We start from the raw sequence: 25,359 nt of genomic DNA, 5'->3' as shown, positions 1-25,359 counted from the left end.
GGGATATCCCTGACAAGGCAACGGAAGGGCTCATTCCGGACAAAATGTGGGGCCTTCCAGATGTCCTAAATTAACTTAATCTCTCTTCCAGGTCAATTTATGATACCTGAAAAGGCTTAGCACTTTCCGCAGTCATGCAAGCCTGACAAAATTCGTACTTGACCACTTCAAGAAATGAAGGCTTTCCGTTCTCCTGGATGACCCTGAAATGTAAGAAAACCGTACATTTCAGCGCTGCCAGAAACTGAGGGGAAAAGCCCGAAAAGCTGAAGCCCTTCTGATGCCCCGTCCCAGACATTTTAGACGTTCTGAAATCATCTGACGGCGCCCGTAGTGTAAGCAAACTATTTCAGCAAAGCGCTGAGCGTGAGACTCACATGAGCAGAGGGTCAAGCTTAGCCCGTGTCATGAGCACTAAACACCTTCGCGCTCGGCAACCTATAAACGTTAAGCTACACCATACGCGATCAGTTGGCTCATGACTATATACCACTCGTACGCAAGACCGATAAAGGCAAGCAACTGGTGCTTAGTTGGTACGAAAGCCAAGTTAGACATCAACGTTTGATATTTAGCACTCGCGTCACCGTACGGCATAGGCGCCTAATATGCGCACAGGACTGCGTGTAGGTCATTCGTCCCGAGTGTCTTCGCCTACCGTCTATGAGACATTCGAAGACTCCGAATATGTCGAGGAAAACTCCACACACCACCGTTTCCTCATGCTAACACTTTGTCTTCGCCTGCGTGACCTAGCGAAGCCGGGACATCAATTCCTCGCAGTCGCAATCTGACTCTGTATTTGAGAGGCTGTCCTATGCTGCCATGTCTGTTCTAATGCTTAGAACATCGTAGGTCCGGGGTGACAAGTTATCTGTGCGTTAGCGGGAATTTTCTCCGATCTCGTTGAACTGCCGCAAGCTGAGAATGAAGCGGCAGATGGCAACGGTAGACTGTGGTTGCTATAGTCAATACGAAGAGAAGCATGCAATTCTTATCACCACGCTTACCAGGGTCTGGAGCAGCGACTGGACGTACGAAGCGTCTGACTAAGAAAGAGCCTTACGGTGTGCGCATCAAAAACTCGGAAAGTGGCTTACTTTGTGACCAAGTAGGATCAGGACCAGTTTTGTCAAATCCAGCACGACGATTATCCTATACAACATTCAACCGTGAGAGATGGAAGGGTCGAACGACCGTAGATGACTCACACAAAATACAGTGTTCCTGAGGTACGTAATTGACACGCTGGGGGAGGTCCGAAGCAGAAGCGGATGGACTCACCATCTCGCAGGAGTAGTGTCGCGATGGATGCCGGTGGGCGTAGCCGGAATTCGGCCCATTGTCGAGAAACCATTATCCAAGTTATGAGGAACTAGAGGACGCCTCCAGCTACATAGCAAGCGCCACTCGTCCATGAAGCTTGGAACGTTAGATAATCTACAAGCAGAAAACACGGTTGAGACATACTTCTACCGGAACATGCTTAGCTCGCGATGAATCAAAATTAGTAGACTCACATGTTGAGAAATCGTTGACTTAACGTATAACTCTGGGTAGAGGCGTAGAAGGGTGTTCCCACATAAGTATACGTTGCTAGCACGGTGTTGACCTACGAGCAAGGTGAGTGACATAAATCCCAATTAATAGGACCTCGGATACTGGACATACTATCACAAAGGCTGAAGGTATCACCTCCAATACGAACATTAGGACAGATAAATAATAGGTCGCCTTTGGAATGGCATGCACACTGAGAGCTCCAAACACTATTGCGTACGGACAGTAAGTCCACAAGCAGCCTATGAAAGAAGTTGTGGACAGCCTTACTTGCAAGAGCAAGGTTCATAACCGTGGAGACACCCTGGTTCATGATTACGGTAAAATTGCAACTGTAATTCCTTGTTAGCGTCTAGACGGGGGAATTTGTAGGATACTGAAGTACTGACGCCTGGGTTGACAGGTTGACATGAGAATTTGACGAGGAATGAAGGGTTACGCACTGATGGAACGCTGAGCCAAGAAAATAACATTTGCAGAGCAAGCGTCCACCTGAGGATGACCAGGATCAAGGAGCTCAATGACCATTTCCTGCTCCAAACGGCAGAAATCTCCCTATCGAGGTTCGCAATAAATTCGTACGTCACGATTGCTGTAGCATTCCCATCAGGCGGCTTCCGTATGGAGGAGAAAACGATAAGCGTACCTGTCGCCGCGCTAGTTATGTAGCTGCTGGTGTGCCTTGCAGAGTATGCGATCAGTTCTGCATTTTCTGGACAGATATGTGCGCATACATGCTTTCTCTGGTAGATTTTGCACTTGATATAGCAGTTGGTTAAACGATACAGACCACTAGATCTGCACTGGCTTTTATATCTATCGTCTGCGACTTCCCAGTGCTGCGGCGCATCGGAGTGAGCATGAGATGCGCATATCAATTTTTATTTTCCTACCGTTCCTGCAGACTGTCTCGAGGCACGGCAGACTTGGCATGAGTCAAATTTTGCCGAACCCGGCGACCATGGCTGTGTCCACGCGAACGCAGGCACAAGTGAACTCGGCAACATGTGTAAGAGAAGCGGGTGCAAACTTAACCTTCCGAGGGCAGTATCGGAAATATGGGGCTAGAAACCGCTGGTTATGGGACCTTGTGACTAGGGTGGAAAGTGGCGGCGACAACCATGAAATGTTACGCCGCTATCATGTGGTAAATTCCGGCTGGCGCTCCTGAAGACAGAACGCAGGCGGCTAGGAGGACATGTCGACTCAAATCAAGGCACAAAATGGCATAGCGAAATCCTACCGTGTGACCCGGCACTTCCTACAGGTGCCAACTTCCTGCCCACGTGAATCTGCGAGTCCCACTGGAGTCTAGGTGTGGAGGTTAGATCTGGTGGCACGAAACTCTGTCAAATCCAAGATGTCAACAGAGCACAGAGTTCGAGTAGTAAATGAGGCTCACAATAGCATGAAGTCAAGTCCGCTCGCGAGCAGTACTGAACACCTTCCGTTCAGCGCACTACTACAAGCGGTGTTCAACTACGCTGGATGCAGCTAGTTAAACTATGCCAACACAACGCGCTTGCTAGTAGGGGTAAATGATGCAAGCGAAGATCGGCACTCGAATAACACGAAAGTCAGTCTCTCAGAGAGTGCCTGAGGAGAGCTGAGGAGACCGCATTGCGCGTCGCGACTCTCGCGTTGCAGTACAAGCGCCCGAACTCGATTCGGCGTGAATACAGAGTGGTCCAGAGCGATTATTATTTTTTGCTCGTTCTCGTGACAGAGGTTAGTCCAGAGAATACGGCGAAGTTCGTCTGTTGCAGCTTTTCGAGCTGCACAGCTCAATGCCAGCAAAACTGTCATGTGCCTTGCAGTTGACCAAGTTCCGTGTCGGCGGCGGAAAAACAAAAGTCTTTGTTCGAGAGCAGTGCAATATCTTTCTCCCTGACTGGAAGTAGGGCTCTCGCTACCGCGTAAGACTGCACTCGCAAATACCCGACGACGAATTCGGCACTTTTAGGGTCACATCGGGAACCAGTCAAGATGCGACTTCATCTCCCCCCAGCACGGGGACACGCCGATCCCACCATGTCGTAAAACCCACTTTTGCGGTGTCTGTAAGGGCTCTGCACAATTAAATACCGACCAGCTCTCATGACACATAACCCGCCGCATTGCATCCAACACACGCGTTCTGCCCAGATAGTCCTCCGGATAATTCGCGGCGGAAATTCCCGGGGGCGATTACAGCAACAGTAGCTTTCGTTCGACAGTGATAGACACTTCGGCCCTGGGAATACATCCTGTGACGTTCGTTCGGCACATTCGGCGAAAGACGGTTCAGCCGACCACGCTCCGGCTCACTGGGCATGACATACGCCTTCACGTTGTCCGAGGCCGTCTCGCTCGGCAAACCACGTACGCTGCGTGAGAAGAGCCTCGACTGCGGTCTTGCATTCGATATTCGGCGTGCACGGGAGCACCAAGAATCAAGCCTTCGACTGCGCCTGCTCGCGGCGCGACCTGTAAAAGTCCGAGAAGGAGAGCCGCACGCCGAGGAAGCGGCAGTCGAGGTCCGAGTGACTCTGCAGGCCCAGCACGATCGCTTGTACCCGCTCGGAAAACGAGGAGCCGTATTCGTGTATGCGCGCCAGGATGTCGGGCAGCGCCTCTGGCCGGCTGTCCCGCACGGCGCCGGTGTAGATGCCCTGGGGGAAGCGTCGTCAGAGAAGCGGAAGCCGGGAAGGTTCAGGGGCCCTACCCTTTCGTAATCTCTCGCCGCATCGCGACGCGCCGATTCGGAGAGACAGAAGTTGTAGAAGTCGTCCTTGACAATAGTTCACTGCGTCGCGCGGGAGAGCAGGTGATGAGGTGTACGTACTGTGGCTTCGCGGAACTGGAGGATCGTTGAGAAGAGCTCTCGCACTTGGTTCAGGAGATTCTCTTCGCGCCCTGCTTTCGAGCTCAATAGTAGAACCTTCTTCACCATGCGGTCCAAGTACGCTCGGTGCGCTTCGATCAGCGCGTCGAGGTCGCCCTCTTTCTTGCTGACAAACTCGAGCAGGATCTTCCACGAGCATTCAATGACCCGCGCACTTGCAGTACGTGCAGCAGTCGCCGAGCGGCCAGCTAGCTGGCGACGGCGGGTTCGGCGGGTTCGGCGCGCTTGGCGGCGAGGCCGAAGACGTGGGCGAGCGCGAGGTCGGCCTGAAGCTGTGGGAGGGCAAATACCAGTTCAGAACGGAGATGCTACCCTCTTTCGTAGGCGAAGCTTTTGGGCGCAAGGTTCGTTTTTGACAGCCATGACAGCCTATCTGGTCGCACCTTCTCAACGAAGCGCGGTAGATATTCTCAACTGGGAAGAGTCTAAACTTTATAAGGTACAGTTGTCAAGATAGCGACTGGGTCGCCACACGGGAGAAGCTCAGCAACACCGGCGGCAGTACGTCTCCGTCCCCATCGTGTCCTGTTACCGTCACTGAAACTGCGCAGTGCTGCAATACAGCGACATCGTGGGGCTTGAGCGGTCCATCGACACCGCATACCAAATTGCGAGCCGTCGCCTATTTGACATCTTCTTCGAAAAGTACGGCCTCCTACAACACCTCCGCGCGCTGAAGCAGTACTTGCTCCTCGGACACGGCGACTTCGCCGATCAGCTCATGGAGTCCCTGGCGTGAGTCGTGATGTGCTGCTTGGGCGCTGCCGGTGTCACTGAGCCCCTTGCCCTGTGTCTAGCCCGAACCTGGCCCGCCCCGCGAACACGCTCTATCGCCATAACCTGACTGCGACCCTCGAGACTGCGATCCGCCAATCAAGTGCCCAGTACGACCCGCCAGACGTCCTCCGGCGCCTGGACGCGCGGATGCTCGAGTACTCCCATGGCGAGATCGGGTGGGACGTCTTCACGCTCGAGTACAAGGTTGACGCGCCGATCGACACCGTCATCGACTCCGAGGCGATGATCAAGTACCTGAAGCTCTTCAACCACCTATGGAAGATCAAGCGCATCGAGAGCGCGCTGAGCAAGGGCTGGATGAGGATTGCAGGCGGCGCACGGACGTTCCTCCGCCTTCCTGGTACGTGCGCGTCTGCCCGCGGTGTGCCATTGCACGGCTAACCGTCTGCTCGATAGCATTGAACCACGAGTGGCACAAAGTCAGAATCGTCATGGCAGAGATGGTCCACTTTGTTCGCCAACTGGAGGCCTATTGCCAACTAGAAGCCCCGGGTCGACGGACACGAAGAACTCGGAGAATGGGTCGTTCAGCTCGCCAGAGAACAGCCATTTGTGCAACGTCGCGAAGAACGGTTTCGACACCTGCGGCAGTTCGTCATCAGCTGTCCAATATCCGCCGATAGCAACCGACCTCTTCCAACAGCTGGTCCGTAAACTTGCGCACGAACGGATCGCCGTTGTCAGTGTAGCCGTGTATGAGGTTCACCAGAGCCCCACCGTGGGTGTCTGCGGAGTACAGCGAAATGAGCATGATGGCACGTGGGGGATCATGAGAGGCGGGCGAACTTTGGGCGCCCTCAACGCAGACACTCATCATCCGCATTCGCAACCGCCACTCCTGGATCCATACATCCAGACGTTTCAACGTAAGGCCAGTCTCTTCCTCGCGCACGCTTGGCGCCGCCTCGCCTTCCGCGATGTCCTCGGAACTCTGGTTCGCGGACATCTGCGATTCGAGGACCGCGATAAGCCTGTAGTACTCGGTTAGCTGGGATTGCAAATGGTGACACAGGCTCTGCTCGATCATCCCAATTCCGGCCTTGCCCTCCCGTTCCCGAACGAACGAGTCTACTCGAATGTAGAGGTAGCCGACTTCAGCCAAGCGATGAATTAATGCCTTTGTAGGCGGGGGTATAATATGGCGCTAGGACACAGTGAGACTAGACCGACGGACACACATGTTGAATGCGCAGGACCTACCGAGTCGTCTTTGAAAATAAGCTGATTGGATTCGGGGTCATTTATCGACGCGAATTGCACATGCTTTCCCGAGATGCCTTGCAGCAAGTATAGCGTGTCGCGAAGAAGTGCACTCTCCGGTAAGTGCTGGCGGTCTAAGGGAGAGGTTAATGGACATCATCTCACACAAATGTCAAAAACTGACCTATCTTTGCTCGGTATTCCCGGAGGGTATCTGCCCTAGATTTGCCTTTCGGCCTCCCGGCAGCTGGCAAAGACTGTGCCGGAGTGGGGGCTGTTTCTCTGAGTCGCGACGGAGCACGAGGTTGAGGGGGCAGCGTCAAGACGGGCAAAGCCGCAGGACTCCGCGTCGACGGCGCTGGGGTCGTTCCCAGGGCGTGTAGGAACGACAGTGAGGCATGTTTCCTAGAGAGGACCGGCTACGGCAGATGAAGATGAGTCATTACGGAGCACAAGAGCTTACTCACCTGCTCAAGTAGGCGCGCCAGCAGGTTCGAGAACCTCAAGGCAGGGACGCCGTTCGGAGATGTACGCAGCACTTGCGACATGGGTCAGAGTAAGCATCCAGAGAATAATAGAGTGCACGAACGATGTCGCTTGATAGAGTCAGCTAAATGACCGATATCCGGCTCGTTGCTCTGGCCTATATGACTGTGTTCGGTTTCAGACACGGCTTGCTGCTCTGGACGCGTACCGAGCCACGCGCATGCCGCGGTCGCGACTGAGCGAGAAGCGACTTACCTGTTTACAATTTCATTGCAGTGTGCGACGAGCTCGTCCCTGAGACGGTGGTCGTGCCTTGCGCCAGGTACGAGGGAGCAGACGAGGGACTCGAGGTTGGAGGCCATTGAGCGACTTGCCGAATTCGAGGACAAGCTCGAGGTGCGCGTTGCGGCGCGAGATGCCGATTGGCGGCCTCGCGGCCGGCATGTATCGAGCGCTTGCAGCACCTGATGTACCAATGCGGAAGGGGCAAGAAGGAAACCCGGCGGGCTGGACTGGGATTCTCCCACTCATTTTAACTGTGTGTTGCATATCATCTTCAGGGCCCACGCGGACCCTGGCATGGCATCCGCGCACTCACCGCATCCCCAGGCGGCTGCAGGGCGCAGAAAGGCCCAGGGCAGACCCGAATCCACCGCTACAGGCCGCGCGAAGCCCGGCGGCTCAGGGTGGTCGTTTCGCTGATTTGGCTCCATCAGACGCAGCGCAACGCCCAGTCAAAGACATGACAAGCTCTGACAGTCCGGGTCAACGACAGAGAGCGTATCTCCTCGGACTTGAGCCTCAAGGCACGGAAATGCAGCCATGCGCTATGTGAACAGGGCCTTCTATCCCAGCTCCCGAGTCCCTAGCTGCCCTCGGGCTCACACCACTACCATACGGAGTCGATACATGTTGCATCACCGCGCTCTTGCTCACACCACTGAGGTAAATCCGAACAGCCCTATCTGGTCCCCAATACTAGAATCGGAGACTACTGAAGTGGCCGCCGCTGGTATATCACCACCGCACCTTGGTCAGGGAAGAGCTCGTCCACCTCACACCAATCTCCTTGAATCTCGGACTCTCTGCACGACATGGGCTGGAAACCAAAGCGTACGCTGGAAGAATGTACGTACACACACCCCAGTGAACTGGCATGCACCGTATTCATAGGCTGTCGCAGGCGACGAGATCCTTTGTGCTCCTGGAATGCCCCACGAGATGGAGACGCGTATAATAGACGGCAGGGTACAGCGGGTCTACAAGAATCTCTGGCCGTCGCTCCGAAGCTTTTGGCTATGGGCTGCCTCGGAGTACAAGAACTCGACTTACATCGTCTTCGGCGACGAGAGGGCTTCCTACCACGAGGTGTACCGCAGATCTCTACAGGCGGCTGCTATGTTCTATCAGCGGTACGGCATCCGCAAAGGCGATCGAGTCGGCATCTGCGCACGCAATCTTCCAGACTACCTTGTGGCCTTCTGGGCATGTCAGATTCTGGGCGCCGTATCTGTCCTCGTGAATGCGTACGTAGGGTTCAGTCACACTAGATATCCACTCACTCGACCTAACTCCAGTTGGCTGCCTGCCGAGCCGCTCGTGCACTGCTTGAGTCATACGGGCTGCAAGCTGGTGCTTGTCGATACCGAGCGCGCGGATCGAATCGCCCACGCGGTGCCAAGGCTGCGTGACGGCGGAGCCAATGGATTCGTCGTTCTTGACGCCCCGGGCCGTAGTTCCAAATGGGAAGGTATAGAGCTCTGGCAGATTGTAATGCGGTCCAGCGCGAGCAGCTCGAACGACGCTCTTGCTCTCTCCCCCGACATCCAGCCTGAGGACAACGCGACGGTCATATTCACTTCTGGAACGTACGCACTGTAGGCTCTCTGCCTACGTGTTCCCCTCTCAAAACCTTCGTATTGCAGCACGGGGTTGCCAAAAGGAGTTCTGTCCACGCAGCGCCAGTTTCTCACGAATATACGCAATGTGGGCGTGATGCATTCATCTTCGCGAACACGGCTGAAACAGATGTCAGGCTACCGCAGCGGCGGGCCGTGCAGCACTTAGGCGAGGGGACAGCGCATCGGTGGCTCCCTCAGGTCCGCAATCGGGGCTGCTGGTCTCTGTACCCTTCTTCCACGTAACAGGCTTGACAAGCCTTTCGGTGAGTGCTTCCCCAGCCTGACCGCGCCACGTAAACCAGCCTTCGCGCAGATGCTTGCCACTTCTACAGGGAATAAAATTGTTTTGGTGCGGAAGTGGGACTCCGTTGAAGGTGCGTTGATGCGCGCCACAGTCATTGCCGCGGCATCGCTCATCGATCGTAAAGCGGCTAGGTCCGTGCGGCTGCGTCTCCCGGGTATCATACTTTTGTCTTACCATAGGCGACAGGTTGATCCAGGCGGAGAACGTCAGGGTTGCAGGAGGGTGCGTCGTTTTTGATCCAGCCGCCCCCGCGGACTTAACAGTGAGCGCCAGCGTCCCGTCCATGGTGGCGGATCTAGTCGACAGGGCAGCGGCTAGCGATGGCCTTACGCTTGACACCCTTCTGTTTGGCGGTGCGCCAGCCCCGCAAGTGCTGCCCCACAAGGCCAAGACGGCGTTCCCCAATACCGTTCTGTGGGTACCTCCATTATATCGGTTCGCGTGATTTTTTTTCCAGCCTGAGACTATGCGCAGGAGCCAAGCATATGGCATGACAGAAACCAACTCTATTGCTGTCGGTATTGCGGGAGAAGACTACGTGGCGCGACCGACTAGCGTGTAGGTAGCACTTTAGTCTGGCCGCTGCGCTCGGACTCAGATTAACATCCACACAAGGGGCCTGCCATGTCCAGTCAACGACGCGATAGTGGTACGAGACGGTGTCACCGTGCGCACAGGCGAGATCGGCGAGATTTGGCTGTGAGACAACCCTTCACTTGGTCCGCGGGCATGGAGGCGGCTGACTCTCCAAGCAGGCGAGGTCCAGACGTCATGAGGGGCTATTGGGGTGATGCAGGTGCGCCCTTCCCGCCAGTTGTGCATCGCTTGTACGGGTATTGAGGGGCGTCTCCTATAGCGGCAACGGCTAAGACGATCACCGAGGATGGATGGATTCGAACCGGAGACCTCGGACGTGTCGACGATGAAGGTTTCTTGTATGTCCATGATCGAAGTACGCTAGGTGTTTTTCTCTCTCTTCAGATACCTAACTGATTCTTTGAACAGTCAAAGATATGATCATCCGCGGAGGCGAGAATATTGTGAGTGTAATCCATGTCTGATCAGTAGTTTTTGCGCCTATGCCGCCGCATACAACAGGCATCAGTAGCTGTAGAAGATGCGCTATACCACGATGAACGCCTCGCGGAGGTAGCCGCGGTAGGCGTACCCGATGAGAGGCTCGGCGAACTTGTTGCTGTCGTCGTCTCGACGAAGCCAGCATACCACGGACAGGTCCAGGAAGCAGAGCTTCTTGCGCTTGCGAGAACAAAGTGAGTCCAAATATTCTGGCGATTACTTGCACATATCATAGTGGCCCCCCAAGGTTGCCACGTTTCGCTGTCCCCGTGATGATTATTATACAAGACGAGGCTTTCGGTGAGTTTCAGTGCTGTGAATGTTGGTCCCAGACTCAATACGTTTCCTGAAGAGCTTACACCCTCAGCGAAGATTATCAAGGCCCCGCTCCGTAAGCTTGCCGCTCGAGAGTGGGAGAGACGGAAAGCCAAAGCACCCGCGCGGCTGTGATACCCTGACTTTGATGGGAAGTTTTTTTTTTGGCTTCCGCCTCTACATATACCTATGTATGACCTTGATGACTTTTCACTGGCCATGTGGCCAGCTAAATGTAATTATTTGTGTCACGTTCATACTCGTCTTTAGTAATTAATGCGGTTTCGTTCTTGGGTTGCCCAAACCAGCCTGCCGTGAACGGATGCTGTGCGATAATCATAAGCGCCCATTCAGCGGCCCTACGCCCATGCACTGACTTGACATCGAGCAAGACTCTCTCTTCACCGTGTTGAACGACTTTGGGACCGCGTCCAAGCGGCTGCTCTCCATTTCTGCTCTCCTGGACTTTGTCTACATATTTGCGTCGTGTATGACTCTGGTCTGACATACAAATACCGCAATACCCAACCATTTCACGACCTCACGACTCTTACGACCATGGACCGCACACACTCGTTTACCGGAGGACAGAAGCCCTCTTCTTCAGAGCGGGCACCGCTCCCCGCCTACCAACGAAGACTGCTCGAAGGCACACCATCGCGTGCAGGCTCGTTATCCCGAGCGAGCTCGCAGGCCGCCAATACCATTCTGACCAACCCTACCGGAACAAGACGCTGGACGCCAACGCATCGCGTCGGTCAGAGTTTGGATGCAGTGAGGGGGAAGTTTGAGGCTGAGAAGTTGAGGACCGAGGCTGTGCCAGAGAACGAGGTCATGTCCCCAGTGTCTGCCAAGCTCGACGCTGACACAGATAGCCTGGCACCTGGCTCAGATGCGAGCTTCAGAGCGCGTTATGCGGACCTGCTCGCACGCACACCTTCCCGCCGACGCATACCAGACATCGAGGTCCCGACGCCCTCTGTACCGAAACGGTGGTCGGTGCCTGCGCCGATTATCGCTGCACCTCTCTCGCCGAACACTACTGGGGTCACGATCGAGAGCCCGGACGAATCGCCATCTGCTTCCGAACTCCACCGCATCCGTCTCCCTGTTTCTGCTCCGGTAGATACGTCCGGGCGACGGTACAGCCAGTACGCGCTCCGCGACGATGATGCGCCCGATCCGGCAGCGGCAACGACCAAGTTCCACCGCGCCCGCGCCCTTGACGCTCTCGATCCGACGCTCACAGGCTCATCGACTGCTTCGGACGCCACATCATCTTCGTCGATCACATCTACGTCGTCTCGGACTTTCTCAGACGCCTCATTAACCAGCAAAGTGCACCGGCGGCCAAGCTCATTATACGGAAACTTGTACTCTTCCACACCCTCACCCGACAAGTACACCGTTGGCATCCGCCCTCGTTCACAAACCACCTCTGCGCACACGACCCCGGAACCTCCAGAACGACATGCCTCCTCGTCCGTCGCGAGCTCCGCGTCAACTTCTGCCTCATCCGCGATGTCGCCCAAACCATATCAAAGCTCATACATGCGCCGAGGGACTTCAAGGCTCCCAGAACATCTGACTGCCGGTCGCAGGCTGGGGCGCCACCTTCCTCGTATCGCCAGCGGGGAGGTGAACGACGAGTTTGAGGACCAGAAGGAGGACCAGAAGGAGGACGAAGACCGGCCTCCTGATCCTACACCTCAGGAAGCCGTGTTACGGCGGGCTGAACGCGTGAGGCGCACACAAAGCGAAACTCGCGAACGCAACCGCTTGTCCTTCACAGAGCCCCGCACGCCACGCGACCAGTCATTTGGCGTGGGCGAAGGCGAAGATGTCGCAGGCATGCGTGGCCGGCTCCGGCTGTCGCGAGACATGACGGCTGCAGTTGCAACAGCAGCAGCAGCGACGCCTCTTCCCAAGGCTAAGACCGCGACGAGATGGACGAGAGGCCTTTGGGCAGACGTTCAGCGGCATCTACTACAGGTGTACGAGTACCTCTGTCACATTGGAGAAGCGAAGCAGTGGATCGAGGGATGCCTGGGAGAAGAGCTTTCGTTCGACATTGTGGAGATGGAAGAGCGTATGAGGGACGGCGTCGTCTTGGCCAAGCTTGTGCGCGTCTTCCAGGGCGAGGGTGTCGTACGCCGCATATACGAGGTACGCTCCCTTATCTGAATTGTGGTGTATTTTGACCTCGTGGTCTAGGCTCCAAAGCTGGATTTCCGGCACTCTGATAACATCAACATTTTCTTCAACTTTGTGCGGCACGTCGGACTACCCGAGGTAAGATCTCCGCTGTGCTCGTGCTCGTGTCGGATCATTAAGTGCCAACTTCCAGAGCTTCATCTTCGAGTTGACCGACTTGTACGAAAAGAAAAACTTCCCGAAGGTCATTTATTGTATCCATGCGCTCAGGTCAGTCGCCCTTTGCGCGTGGTCGGAAAATGAAGCTGACATGACGTGCTAATAGCCACCTTCTTGCGCGCCGAGGGCTAGCTCAGCGCATCGGAGACCTCGTTGGCCAGCTGCAATTCTCCGATGATCAGCTACAGATGACGCACAAAGGTCTCAAAGACTCCGGCGTGGCCATGCCCAACTTCGCGGGCGTCAAGCGTGAGCTTGCGAAAGAGATCAACGAGGAGCCCGAAGAGGAAGAGGAGACGGAGTACGAACGTATGCATGGACGTTTTATCTGCATGGGACTATCTCTGACGGGTCTCCTCAGGTCGAGAGCGGTTACTTCGTGAAAACGAGGATTCTGTCATCGCTTGCCAGTCTGTTGCGAGAAGATTTCTTGCCAAGAAGGCCTTAGCCACCCAGCAAGGTCGCATCAAGCTTGCAGAACGCCACATTCTCAAGCTGCAAGCTTTGGCACGAGGTCATCTCATTCGTTCCCATCTACATCAAGAACGAGAGGAGCATGCTAACTCCGAGGACTGGGCGATTGCCATCCAAACACATGCTCGAGGAGTGCTCGTTCGCCGAGATTGGCGTGCTCATTTGCGACAGGTCAACGGCTCTGTGAAATACATCGTCAAGGTTCAGGCTCAAGCACGAGGTATCATCCAGCGTCGGAGGTTGCGCAAGCTTTTGGAAGCAATGCGTAGCTGTCAACCAGCTGTCATCCAGTTGCAAGCCTTTGCTCGTGCTCGACTGGCTAAGAAGACACACAATGAGGTGAAGAAGACATTTGGCGCCCCCGTGCTTTTCAAATCCATCATTCAGCTCCAGGCACATGCCCGCGGAGTGCTGGCGAGGCGAAGGATTGGTCACGAGCTCGCATACGTCGACCAATTCCAAGATATCTTCATTTCCCTTCAAGCTCAAGTGCGGGGTGTTCTCATCCGACGCCGCATTGGAGCACAGTTGGCCAAGTTGGACGACGCCACCGACGTTGTAGTGCGCATCCAGGCGGCAGTTCGTACCTACCTTGCAAGAAAGCGTCTTTTGACGCTTATCCGGGGTCTACGGAAGGTCACTCCATCCGTTATCGCCTTCCAAGCTGTTGCACGCGGGTGCCTCGTCCGTAGAAAGCACAAGGCGATGAGGAAGGCCATGTCTCAGGTCACGGTCATTAAAGCTGTTGGCGGTTTGCAGGCCCTTGCACGCGCCGCTTTGGCTCGCAAGAAGCATGAGGAACAGTGCAAGCAGCTGGAATTCGTTGAGCCCGACGTCGTTGGCATCCAGTCCCATTTACGGGGCGTCTTGGTTCGCATGGATTATTACGCTTGGCGTGATTATCTTCACCAAAGCTACCCTGCTGCTACAATCTTGCAGGCTATGCTGCGCGGCGTCATGCGGCGGCGCAAGTTTCATGCCAAGATGCGGCACTATCGCGAGAACTTGAACAAGGTCATCCAGATCCAGTCGCTCTTCCGCGCGAAGGAGACCCGTGAGCAATACCGTCAGCTCACCATGGGCACGAACGTCACGGTGGACACCATCAAGAACTTCGTCCACCTTCTCGACAACTCCGAGGCGGACTTCCAAGAGGAGCTGAAGGTAGAGCGCCTCCGTCAAGAGGTCGTCAAGCGCATCCGCGCGAATCAAGCGCTCGAAGCTGAGGTAGACGACTTGGATGTCAAGATTGCCCTTGTCGTGCAGAATGTCAAGAGCTTTGAGGAGCTCTTGAAGGCTCGGAGGCGCGGGGCTGACAGCGCTGCAGTGCATACTGCTCGAGCATCTGTGCTCGCTGCTCACGGCGATCCTTTCGCTGGACCAAGCACTCTGGACCATGCTGCGAAGCGGAAGCTCGAGCTTTACCAGCAGCTCTTCTATCTGCTGCAGACCAGGCCAGAGTACTTGTCGCGGATCTTTACTCGAATTACCTCTGACAGGAGCTTCGAGAAGAACCGAAAGCTTGTCGAGCGTGTCACACTCACACTCTTTGGCTATGGACAGGATCGTCGAGAAGACTATCTGCTCCTGAAGCTCTTCCAGGTACGCATCATATTAGAATGTTCTTTGGCCCGTGCTGATGGTTGCCCTAGACTGCAATACAGGATGAAATCAAATCGGCGGCAAAAATCGAGGACGTGATCAAGGGACACCCCATGTTCGTCAGCCTCGTCATCCCATACATCCGACCCAAGCAGACGGTCTACGTTCGTGAAACTCTCCAAAGCGCAATCCGCAATCTTGTGGAGTCGGGCAACGAAATTGATCTCCAAACGGATCCAAGCATTGCAAGTTCATTTATACACTATCTTGGTAGCTGTCCTGAAAGTAGTATCAGATCTACCGGAACAAGATTGATCTGCTTGAGACTCGATCTGGACAGCCCAGCGAGTTGCCTAAGAACATCCCGTTCCGCGAAGCTCTGCAAGACCCTGACACTCGGGCCGAATACATCAGACGTATGACACTTTATCTCAACCTGGGAGCCGATTGCTCAATCAAATTCGTCAGACCTGCAACTGCTTCAATGGTGGACTGAACTCTTCGTCACGGCCTTGACTCAATCAACTGCCCGGATGCCATATGGTATGCGGTATCTTGCTCGCGAAACGCTCATTCTATTGAAAGTACGTCTATAATACAACAACCAATGCCTTGTGTGACTGATTGTTCGCATATAGGAACGGTTCCCCGACGCGCCTGACGAAGTGTATGCCGCTTGTGTTGCGCGACTGGTGTACTATCGTTACATCAATCCGGCTATAATGTAAGTTCATTGACTGAACTCGACTCAATTATCTCTTACCGCTCGTATATAGGACGCCAGAGACTTTTGACATCGTTTCAGAGACAATCAATGTTGAGACGCGGAAGAATTTGGCTCAAGTCTCTCGAATGCTTACCCAGATCACTAATGGCCTCGAGTTCGGCGATGACAATCCGCACTACATTCCTGTAAATGATTACGTCAGGAACGCAATCCAGCAGATGACTTCGTGGTTATTTGAAGGTATGTCCTCTACGATGGTTAATTATCATAGCAGCTCACCCGTTTGCAGTTTCAAATGTTCCCGATGCCGAGACCCAGTATCATGCCCACGAGTTTTTAGATGCAACGGTTCAGCCCAAATCAATTTTCATTTCGCCAAATGAAGTGTACGGTATGCATACAATTCTGTCACAACATTTGGATGAGCTGGTGCGTGATATTCATGGTATCTCAACCAACATCTTTCTGACATACGCGCAGGCTCCTGGGCGCGAAGATACGCTGCGCGTCATCCTGCAGGAGTTGGATGGTGTGCCGCACCTCGGCAACGATGAATTGCATGATGCGCGTGATGCTGCCATCGAACTGCAGCTGACAAATCGCTTCGCTCATGTCAAAGGTGTGAAACATAGGCGTTCGCTGCTGTCACCCCTACTCAAAAAGGCCTAGACCCAAGCGCAGACGAGAAAGCGATCTGGATGCAGGCCAAACGAGCCGTTCTGGCCATTCTGCGAGTGCAGCCAGCCAAAGATTTGGTCGAATCTCTGATGCACCCCGTGACCGACGAGCACGAGCTGGTTTGGGAAGCTATTCTCGAAGAGATGGACAAAGAGCAGCACAAGCAACAGCGCCGAATGCCGTCGACGACCCCTGCTGACGATGCCTACCGCCTGGAGGATATTCGAGCGTGAGACTTCGTGTTTTTCCTTCACTTGAGCATGGCCCTGACATTACGCCGCCATAGAATGACGTTCCGAGAAGTCAAGGCCCATGCTATTTTCTATCTCCTCGAGCTCGAGAAGCGAGAGTTGATATCACGTGCGGATGGGTATCAAGGCGTTCTAAATGCCATCGCAGGCGATGTGCGTAGCAAGAACCGCCGCCGGATACAGCGTCAGCATGAGAAGGATAGCATGGAAGGGGCACTCAAGGATCTTGGGGTGCGCAAGAAGCACTACGAGGAGCAGATCGATAGCTATCACAACTATGTCGAGGCTGCAATGCAGACTATGCAGCGAGGCAAAGGGTGCGTTTCTGCATCGTATCGTAAGGCTTTTCTGACCCCATGCACAGGAAGAAGCGATTTGTTCTGCCCTTCACTAAGCAATTCTTCCATATGCGTGACTTGCAGAAGTCGGGCAAGACTCCCCAGTTTGGCTCCTATAAATACAGCGCCCAGCATTTTTACGAGAAGGGCATTCTGCTCTCTATCGACCAATACTCACCTCGCCAATTCGACAAGCTCGACATCGTACTATCATCTAACAACGTCGGCGTCTTCGCCATCGAGATCTTCAACACCACCCTCGGCTTCACCAACCGAATTGCTTATGCCGATGTCAAGATGGAGGAACTGCTTCAGGCCCAGTATGAAAACAAAGCATCGTTCACTCTGTTCAACGGTCTTGCCAAGTTCAACCTCAACCTGCTTCTCTGGCAGATCAATAAGAAGTGAGTTTCTTCGCACCTCTTCTACGTTCTGTGGTGCTTACGAGGAGCTACAGATTCTATGTCTGATTCCATTATCGCTCATTGATTTATTATTCTGATAAATTATTTCGCGTTTTCCTCATGACTTTGACGATCCCATCCTCACATCCTCACTCATACTCACCCATTGATTCGTTCAGTGCTCGCATGTATCGCATAGTCATCCCAATGCCATTTCGGCTTTACATTCGGCAGAACGATGGTTCAAGTGAAGCTCGCTATTGAGCATGACTCTCTCGTTGCCACAAGCCAAAATGCATGATGTCATGGGAGCGTGATAATACAATGAGTGCAACGCGGGACCACAGGTCACAGAATGAACCGGAACGATGGTGAACGGTCGCCGATAGGCGCCCTCGTCTTGCCGGTGTCCCACAGCTCCTGATACTTCTCAATCTGCCCGTCACGGCGGCCGTCGGCACGAGCTTTGTTCTCCCACATGCAGTATATCCTGCGGATGTTGTTAGCTGAATTAGAAGAGCTGAAATATCCCGATTCGATGCTCACACGTTGAGCGCCACAAAGACCCAGGCGGCCACGACAAAGCCGAGCACGATACTGTGTCCGGTCTTGTACTGGGGTGCTTGGTCTGCGAAGCGAAAAGTAAAGCACTTCGAGTTAGCGACAAGCACTGACGCAGCATACGCCATGCCTTACCGGAGGTGTACGCGAAAGTCGCGACGAACCCGCTACACGCAAGCAGTGAGCGAGCATGCCCAAATGGAGAAAGAACTAGTAATTACCCGCAGTTGGCGATGGCGAGTTGCAATGCCACCGCTGTAGCCTTCTTGTAGTGTCCAGCGCAATTATTCGGAAGAATAGACAGGATACATGGTCCGCAAGGGTAGCTGGGAAGGGCATGAAATTCGTGACGAATTATTCAGCGGTTCGTCTGAGACTTACATTCCAGTGGCAATAAGATGCACTGTAAGCCACGTACGGTTGTTAGCGGTGTAGTTGAGCAGGCTGTCACTGAGTTTACGTACCGGCGACATATCGTTGCAGATTCGTCTGCGATCAAGTCCCTCGGTTAGCGCAGTATTCAACAGCCCACGCGCACTTGTCATGGACACTCGCCTTTGCGACGATAGCCAGGATATATCCTTGATGCTTTGAGTGAGAAACCGTAATTGGAACCGAATCCGAGAATTTCTACTCACCGGCTGCTGCAATGGGAAGGAAAAACAGCATGAAAGGTCCACGCATTTTCACCCTGTCGCTGGCAAACGCTACTACTACAGTGAAAACGACAGCAGGCACGTATGGGGGCACTTAAAGACTCCGTTAGGCATCATGGTCATGTATAAGACCAATTAGTATATACCTGTATGAAGCTGCGCTTCTTCTCCTGTGTAACCGAGGCCAGCAACGATGGTTGGGCTGCGCGTGCGAGTCTCAGGTGGAGCATGACACGCACAAAGATGGAACCAAACTCACATGAACAGCGAGTAGCTGTACAGACTGACAATGATCCCCATGTATGCGAACGCCGTTAACCAGACTTGGACGTCCAGCACAGCTCGCATTACCTCCCTCCATTCGAACAGCTCATCTTCTTGGTGAACGGCGACAGGTTGGGGTGGTTGGCTCTCAATACGGACCTCGCCCTCCTTCTCTGCATCTATATCGCCATCGCCTTCTGTGTTGATCTTCTGTGCAGGCTCAGACAGGGGTGCACCAGTGACGACGGAGTGCGCCTCGCGGAATCGCCAGACTGCGTGACATCAGCATCACACCACGCGTACAAGTGAGACTGCTCACGGGCGAACTCCCTCTCTTCATCTGTGAAGAACTTCGCAGATGAGAGGTCGGCAGGCATGGTCGCCCATGAAAAAATAGCAATCAAGACGGTTGCGATCCCCTCAAGGATAAATATCCAGCGCCAGCCCGCGAGACCGCCCACGCCATCCATCTTGAGGATGGCAGATGCGAGTAGACCTGGATAAATAAAACGGAAGTTAGTCAAGGAGATACGCTAATCATATAGTAGACATAGTTACCTCCGAAAGCACCAGAAAGGGATGCTGATGCATAGAATATGCCAACCCTGTAAAGACATGTTCATTGGCACACCGCCTGGAATAAAGCTTATAACACAACAGACCGCTGCTGCAACTCATGCGGCCGATATAACGTGCTGAGATAGAGGACCTAAAAACACATACTGGTGTCAGGCAATGGCCGGGTTAGAGAACAGGACCGTACGAACAATGCCGGGAAGAAGACCGCCTTCGCACATCCCAAGGAAGAAACGGATGGCCACAAGACCAGAGAAATTCTGGATCACGCCCGTCATTGTCGTGACTACACCCCATATGGCAACAATGAACGGCAGCCATCTACTTGGCTTGATCTTCTTCAAAACCCAGTTTGAGGCTGGTGGGCACCTTAGCGTGATAAGAATAGGTAAGGCACGAGCCACTCACGGACTTCAACAATGATGTATCTGACCAGATATCAGTAGGACATAGCTCGATGTCGCAGATACTGCTCACGAGACAAAGAAGACTGTACGACCCCAATGAGTGTTAGCGCAACACGAAAGTCTGATCTACGTACTTGCAAGCGCGGTGTTGTATTGATTACCGTGCAGGTGGAGATCTGTCTGTAGGCCGGCAATGCTGGCAAACGACAGTCAATCAACGCTCTTGTAGTCGTTAACCGTTTAAACATACCTGGCGTTGCCAATGTTCGACCGGTCGATAAAGTTGGCCAACCACAGCTGAGGGGCCGCGTGTCGTGAGAACAAGCGAGCAGGGCAAGCGGAGGTTACATACGAAAGCTAGCGCAGGGAGCACATGAGTATCCAGTTTCCAAAGGACTTTCCTGGTCAGAGCTTTCCTCTTCGCATGGTCGGCGGACTCCATAGGTGCTTGGTCCGTGCGCAACATGCCCGCAGAGGTGGGGTAGGACAGCTTATCGGTGCAAAAGGGCTGCTCTGTGCATAAGACCCTGCATCCCTGATATAGGAGCGGCCCAAATCTCAGGTGAGCATCCAGATCAAGACATCCAGGGCCATCTTACGCCGAGATATTGGGGCCCACGCGCTCCGCAGGCACACCTGGAGAGAATACCGCTAGCAATATTGCGACGCCGCGCACGGCTTGAGCTTGTATTATTGTCAAACACCTGTCATTGGTGCGGGTTTTAATGCGTCACGGCACACTAGGAAGACGAGAAGCACACATACTATCCCGAGGTGGTTGGACCCACAAGTGGTGGGAATACAGCGCCCAGTTCGTGGATTCCGTGCCAGTGCCGTCTGGGGAAGACTCGGTTCATGCGTTCCCTCTACGCCCGTGTAAACCAGCTCGTGATGAGGTTGTACGCCGTGAGGGCCGCGAGCTCTACTAAGCATCGCTTTCGTCCAGCGGCCATCCGCGGTGAGACTTCCCTGTCCCTGAAATACATTCAGCCAGCAGAGCCAATCTTATGACCGTACGCAGCAAGAATTTCTCAAGCTAGCATCGCACGAATTGCAATCCGTCCGAGCACCGATGCCTACGGATGCACACCGGCTCGGAATATCTGCAGTTCGCCGCGTCTGATGCAGATGCCTGAACAGTTGGGCCGTGACAAGATCCGTAGTCGGAGGACGACCACTTACGAGTCCCTGTGGGTTTCCAGGCGTCTGTAAGTTTTAGAATATCGATGAACAATACGAGAAATTAGAAGGGGCAGTAAAATAGACTACACTCGCAGAACTGGATGGTTTCAACGATTAAACAAGAGCTCTAAATATTCCCTGCTGCTGTAAAGGTACCCCGTGGGGACCCCGTGGGGATAGTGGATCGAGCAAGATCTGTAAAGAAGCGCTGAATCTATCATGAAAAAATGCGTAACTGTGGGAATCGATCGTGGACATCGTCGCCAGTCTTTGTCGCTGACTAAGAACAATCTATGGCTTCGCTCCGCTACGCGATTAATTTGTCGCGGCAGCTGTTTTCGTGGCGGCTGTTCTCGAGGCTGGCGTCATCGTGGTTGGTGATTGCTTGGCCAGTACCCAGGTAGCATTCTCGTGAGGCTCCCGAAAATGTATATTTACATATGTGTTTAGCTATCGAGTCCGTAAGCGACCTTCTGGTTCTCGCCGCCTGCGGCGGCTCGTCAGGCAGAGACGGCCAGCGTAGCGCCCTAGCTGCAGGCTGAAACGATTGGAGTGGGTGGGGTAAGCGGAAGTAACAGGTGGTCGATCAGGGGCATGTAGCGCTGGATATATAGAGGGCAAGGCTGGGAACAAGGCGTGTAAGGGGTTAACAAACAGTAAGGAACCGGTTACTTACTTTCAGGCCGTCTGGTTAAAGATACTGTAGCAATGTAGCAATACGACCAACAGGCCAGGCCTTCGTGACCGTGACCTCGATTCAGTGACCGAACCGTGACTAGGCGGGCGCGGGCCACATCAGGCAAGGCCGCCGTCGGAAGCACATGCGTACTGGGCTGAACTCTAAGCTGAGCTTAAGAAGGGTTCTCGCGCCCCTCGCCCGCACACTGCGTACCTGAGGACAAAGCGGAAATTCGAGCAAAAATACTGAATATATTGAAAAGCGCCGGAGTCACGGATTCGCAACAGCTTATTGTGACCGTGACCACCAGTTCAACCTCGGCCTGTTCAGAGGCCCCATGACCGTGACCTGAACTTTTGGTCATATCTCAACAGTACGAGAGATAGTACGAGAGATAGTACGAGAGATATACGACGTGCCAGATTAAGTACTTCTTACTTCTTCTGCCTACGCTACTGTCTGCATTATGACTATGCCCCACCGTGGTGTCATGAATATTACACAATCCGGATGGTTCTCCCGGATTCCATGGTATTCTTTCACTTTCTATACACCTCCGTATATTTGTAGGATATTCTAGGTATTCAGTCTGACATGTATATAAGGAGCCTGTACTGCTCAATAACAAGCCAGACTCGAGCTGGTCTTTCCTCACTCACTCTCCTCTCGTCTGTCTCCTCAGCTTTGTCGTAGCTCAGTCCAGTTGGATTGTTAGTTGCTGACATTAGCTCGAGTCTCCACCAACTGCCCTACGACGATCCTCGTCACTCTCACACCAACCATCACCTAGCTCCACACGACGATCCATCTCATTTATCTAAACCGAAATCTCACCCCAATCCTAACCCTATCGACTCTACCGCATCAAGACCCCGGGAACCCTTTTTCGTGCACTTGCACATAACCACTTCCCTATCCGATCCCTGGTAATCCCTTGCTTCGTTGGAGCTCGACCAGGTCGTGTTTGTATTGGATTCGTGCCCCGGCCTACCATAGCTGGCGCTAAACGTGTTGCGCAGTGCACACGGTTATCCTGAGTACGACGTGGCAACCGGCTGAGGCTGGGCGTCGGAAAAGAGACAAAGCTTCGTATCGGCGATCCCTACCCCGGGCGTCGGACCGAGAGAGACATAATTGCTCTCTTGGGGCTTTGAACTATATCGTAGAACTGTAAAATTCGAAGTTCCGTATATACACCAACCAATTCCCTATCTTGGCAAATTCTACCTCTGATCTGGTCGTTCCAACACGATTGGTCCCAGAGTTGCTGCAAGACAAGCTTCACGGACCCGACACCCTATGACCACGCCCTCCTGTGATTGTAGAGGACACGTACACCGAGAACTAGACGGAACATCCATCTATCTACACGGCGATAACGTAAGATACTGCGTACAACAACCGTGTCCACACTCTTCAGATAATAGTACTCGTTGTTCCCGGTGTAGAGAAGGATTACGTGGAGAATTGCTACAAAGAGTTCCCACAGGAGCACCTTCCGAGTCCTTCGCAGTCCCACAATCCGTAGCATCCGGTTCAGAACCCAGAACCAGACGGGATACTCTCGAATCGGTCACTGACCACCTTCGCTCAATTGCCCTCGGAGAATCCGAAGCTCCACCAGAGGGCCCGCCAAACCCCGTAGAAGAAGCGGTGGAAGATTCAGAAGCCTCGGAACCACCTTCCCGACGCTCTCCCACTCCACCTTCGTCCCCATCCGATCCCGGCGCGATGGCCGAGAACCAAGATAGCGCCGCGCTCCTCAATGGAAGCGCGATGAAGCCAGACGCCTTTGACGGCACGAAATCCAAGTACATTGCTTGGAAGACCCAAATGAAACTCTATGTAGTTACGCAGAGGAAGCGGCTACCAGAGCAATTCGACAGAGTCCTTATGATTCTGTCGTACATGAAAGGTGGACACGCGGGCGAATATGTCGCCACATTCATGAAGAAATACGACGCGGACGAAGACTCCGTGATACAGACTACCAAGACACTATGGGAAGACCTAGACAGGCACTTCCTAATCGACGAGCAAGCCAAAGCCTATGACCGTTTACAGGCGATGCAGATGGGAGCGCTGTCAGCGCAGGAGTTCTTCTCAAAGTTTGAATTATGCGCCTTCCAGGCAAACATTCATGACTTTGAGGCACATTTCCAGGAGTTGAAATCGTTTCTAGAAAAGGCACTCAGGGCCGATATCATTCGGCTTCTGTACAATTCATCGGAAGAACTCCCTGCCACATACGCGCTCTACAAACAACGGGTCGCGCGCATCGACCTAAATCAGCAGCAATATCGTCGGCGAAACCCACAGTCCCAGCGGCAAGGACAATTCCAACCTCGGCAGCAGCAGACACAAGGTGCACCACGAGCACAGGCTAGCGTAGCCGCGCCTACTGCAAACGCCCCGGTCCAGACACGTCGCGACGGGACAGGTGTCACATTCGGCGGAAGGGGACAACCGATGGATTTAGATCAAGCACGACGCCAGGGTCTTTGTTTCCGATGTGGCCAACAGGGTCACATATCACGGAATTGCCCTAATCGGCAACAAGCTCAACAAGTGCGAGCTGCGGAAACCCCGGCAGTCACCACCACCAACACGTTCACACCCCTCGCATCATTGAACGAAGCTCCTGCCGCGACGGCAGAACCATTCGACTGGAAGAAGGCAATTCACGAAGAAATTCGTGCGGCCATGAAGGGTTTTGCAAGCGGTCAGCCGGGTGCGTAGCCGAGTTGACCGAAAAGAATTTCATGAACTATCTGTGTTCCTGGTTCGGTGTACCTATGTATATACCACAAAAAGGGGCGTCCGCAGAGCGGCGCGGAGAGGCACAACCCTCTTGCTTAATTCCCCCGAATAAAAAATTATTGCCTACACCAGAACATCAGACCGAATCTACGCAATGGCAGCGCCATACACCTTGGACAGCGGCTTGGATCCGCCAATGGATAATCAGCGAAGAAGCCTCGGCGCTTAGATTGCTGACCAAATGGGTACACTCAAAGAAGAGTGTCGATGCCTCCGAAGCCTGTATGAACCAAATCAGGCAGATGAAAGAAGAAGAAGCCATAGACTTCTTAAATGAATTGAGAAAGCAACCCCGGTTTATCCGAGGAAGGAAGGGGACACAAATGGATGTCCCAATGATCATAACCACCCTGGACACGCAGCAGCGCTTATCTGTCAAAGCGCTATTAGACACAGGATGCACTGGATCTTCAATTGATGCGCAGTTTGTCCGCGATAACAACATCGCTACAAAGAAACTGCCATCACCGGTCCCTGTCTATAATGCAGATGGCACGCATAATGCCGGCGGCGCTATCACAGACTTCGTTGAGTTAAGGGTGGAAATTCAGAACCATGTAGAGCGACTTCCTTTCGCAGTTACCAATCTAGGGAAGACTCCAATCTTCCTTGGATACGAGTGGTTACAGATTCATAACCCATCTATCGATTGGCAAGAGCAAATCATTCAGTTTGATCGGTGCCCGATTACCTGCAAATACGCAGCCCGATTAATAGATATTGATGCCGATCATGAGGAGCCCAGCGATCCGGAGGCTTGCCTAGAAGAAGGGGATAGGATCTTCATTCTAGACCATGAAACGTACTTCGCGACGAGAGCAGCACACATTCGCACCATAGCC

The 25,359-nt window shown here is 53.6% G+C and overlaps 6 protein-coding genes across 6 annotated transcripts; 3 read left to right on the top strand and 3 right to left on the bottom strand.

The window, feature by feature from the left end:
• Window positions 1–3,992: 3,992 nt before the first annotated feature.
• PHACADRAFT_191501 (uncharacterized protein) lies at window positions 3,993–4,492 on the bottom strand (the record flags this gene model as incomplete). Its single annotated transcript, XM_007391691.1, has 3 exons — window positions 3,993–4,211; window positions 4,265–4,330; window positions 4,385–4,492. 3 exons carry the CDS (start codon window positions 4,490–4,492, stop codon window positions 3,993–3,995), a joined length of 393 nt encoding a protein of 130 aa, XP_007391753.1.
• Window positions 4,493–4,586: 94 nt separating this feature from the next.
• PHACADRAFT_205358 (uncharacterized protein) lies at window positions 4,587–5,628 on the top strand (the record flags this gene model as incomplete). Its single annotated transcript, XM_007391690.1, has 5 exons — window positions 4,587–4,604; window positions 4,633–4,788; window positions 4,849–4,945; window positions 4,996–5,179; window positions 5,242–5,628. 5 exons carry the CDS (start codon window positions 4,587–4,589, stop codon window positions 5,621–5,623), a joined length of 837 nt encoding a protein of 278 aa, XP_007391752.1. The 3' UTR covers window positions 5,624–5,628.
• A 43-nt stretch (window positions 5,629–5,671) lies between these two features.
• PHACADRAFT_205357 (uncharacterized protein) lies at window positions 5,672–7,343 on the bottom strand (the record flags this gene model as incomplete). Its single annotated transcript, XM_007391689.1, has 7 exons — window positions 7,184–7,343; window positions 7,032–7,093; window positions 6,910–6,980; window positions 6,627–6,861; window positions 6,443–6,576; window positions 5,874–6,386; window positions 5,672–5,824 (listed from the first exon to the last, which is right to left on the bottom strand). The coding sequence occupies exons 1-7, from the start codon at window positions 7,288–7,290 to the stop codon at window positions 5,672–5,674; spliced, it is 1,275 nt and encodes a 424-aa protein (XP_007391751.1). The 5' UTR covers window positions 7,291–7,343.
• A 162-nt stretch (window positions 7,344–7,505) lies between these two features.
• On the top strand, window positions 7,506–10,826 carry PHACADRAFT_136523 (uncharacterized protein). The gene is made up of 16 exons (XM_007391688.1): window positions 7,506–8,056; window positions 8,112–8,454; window positions 8,506–8,796; window positions 8,854–8,914; window positions 8,964–9,092; window positions 9,143–9,203; window positions 9,313–9,355; window positions 9,407–9,547; window positions 9,608–9,691; window positions 9,749–9,832; window positions 9,889–9,929; window positions 9,990–10,094; window positions 10,139–10,173; window positions 10,232–10,404; window positions 10,458–10,510; window positions 10,563–10,826. The coding sequence occupies exons 1-16, from the start codon at window positions 8,023–8,025 to the stop codon at window positions 10,658–10,660; spliced, it is 1,776 nt and encodes a 591-aa protein (XP_007391750.1). The 5' UTR covers window positions 7,506–8,022; the 3' UTR covers window positions 10,661–10,826.
• A 1,580-nt stretch (window positions 10,827–12,406) lies between these two features.
• On the top strand, window positions 12,407–17,376 carry PHACADRAFT_86001 (uncharacterized protein; the record flags this gene model as incomplete). The annotated part of the gene is given in 17 exon segments (XM_007391687.1): window positions 12,407–12,691; window positions 12,740–12,817; window positions 12,873–12,949; window positions 13,005–13,207; window positions 13,260–13,504; window positions 13,574–14,974; window positions 15,025–15,223; window positions 15,249–15,250; window positions 15,270–15,390; window positions 15,443–15,558; window positions 15,613–15,698; window positions 15,751–15,941; window positions 15,991–16,130; window positions 16,182–16,320; window positions 16,365–16,608; window positions 16,666–16,947; window positions 16,995–17,376. 17 exon segments carry the CDS (start codon window positions 12,407–12,409, stop codon window positions 17,374–17,376), a joined length of 4,191 nt encoding a protein of 1,396 aa, XP_007391749.1.
• Window positions 17,377–17,647: 271 nt separating this feature from the next.
• On the bottom strand, window positions 17,648–20,543 carry PHACADRAFT_205354 (uncharacterized protein). The gene is made up of 19 exons (XM_007391686.1): window positions 20,189–20,543; window positions 20,087–20,133; window positions 19,971–20,032; window positions 19,907–19,919; window positions 19,838–19,857; window positions 19,621–19,787; window positions 19,516–19,562; window positions 19,412–19,458; window positions 19,173–19,349; window positions 18,849–19,125; window positions 18,736–18,791; window positions 18,572–18,682; window positions 18,483–18,514; window positions 18,398–18,422; window positions 18,315–18,336; window positions 18,155–18,259; window positions 18,069–18,100; window positions 17,919–18,000; window positions 17,648–17,862 (listed from the first exon to the last, which is right to left on the bottom strand). Exons 1-19 carry the CDS (start codon window positions 20,300–20,302, stop codon window positions 17,721–17,723), a joined length of 1,578 nt encoding a protein of 525 aa, XP_007391748.1. The 5' UTR covers window positions 20,303–20,543; the 3' UTR covers window positions 17,648–17,720.
• Between the last annotated feature and the right edge of the window lie 4,816 nt (window positions 20,544–25,359).

This window comes from Phanerochaete carnosa (assembly GCF_000300595.1).
Source record: "Phanerochaete carnosa HHB-10118-sp unplaced genomic scaffold PHACAscaffold_2, whole genome shotgun sequence".
In the NCBI taxonomy this organism is placed as follows: Eukaryota; Fungi; Basidiomycota; class Agaricomycetes; order Polyporales; family Phanerochaetaceae; genus Phanerochaete; species Phanerochaete carnosa.
The sequence above is the reverse complement of the archived record's forward strand: the minus strand, read 5'-3'. Positions and strand labels throughout refer to the sequence as shown.

Excerpts from the sequence above, each read along its gene's own strand:
- PHACADRAFT_136523 (XM_007391688.1), top strand. The coding sequence starts at position 8,023 with ATGGGCTGGAAACCAAAGCGTACGCTGGAAGAAT. Across the intron at positions 9,548-9,607 it reads GCGTTCCCCAATACCGTTCT|GAGCCAAGCATATGGCATGA; the intron begins GTGGGTACCTCC and ends GACTATGCGCAG. Across the intron at positions 9,833-9,888 it reads GAGATCGGCGAGATTTGGCT|GCGAGGTCCAGACGTCATGA; the intron begins GTGAGACAACCC and ends CTCTCCAAGCAG.
- PHACADRAFT_205354 (XM_007391686.1), bottom strand. The coding sequence starts at position 20,302 with ATGTTGCGCACGGACCAAGCACCTATGGAGTCCGCCGACCATGCGAAG. Across the intron at positions 20,033-20,086 it reads TCGAACATTGGCAACGCCAG|CATTGCCGGCCTACAGACAG; the intron begins GTATGTTTAAAC and ends GTCGTTTGCCAG. Across the intron at positions 18,792-18,848 it reads TACAGCTACTCGCTGTTCAT|CCCAACCATCGTTGCTGGCC; the intron begins GTGAGTTTGGTT and ends TCGCACGCGCAG.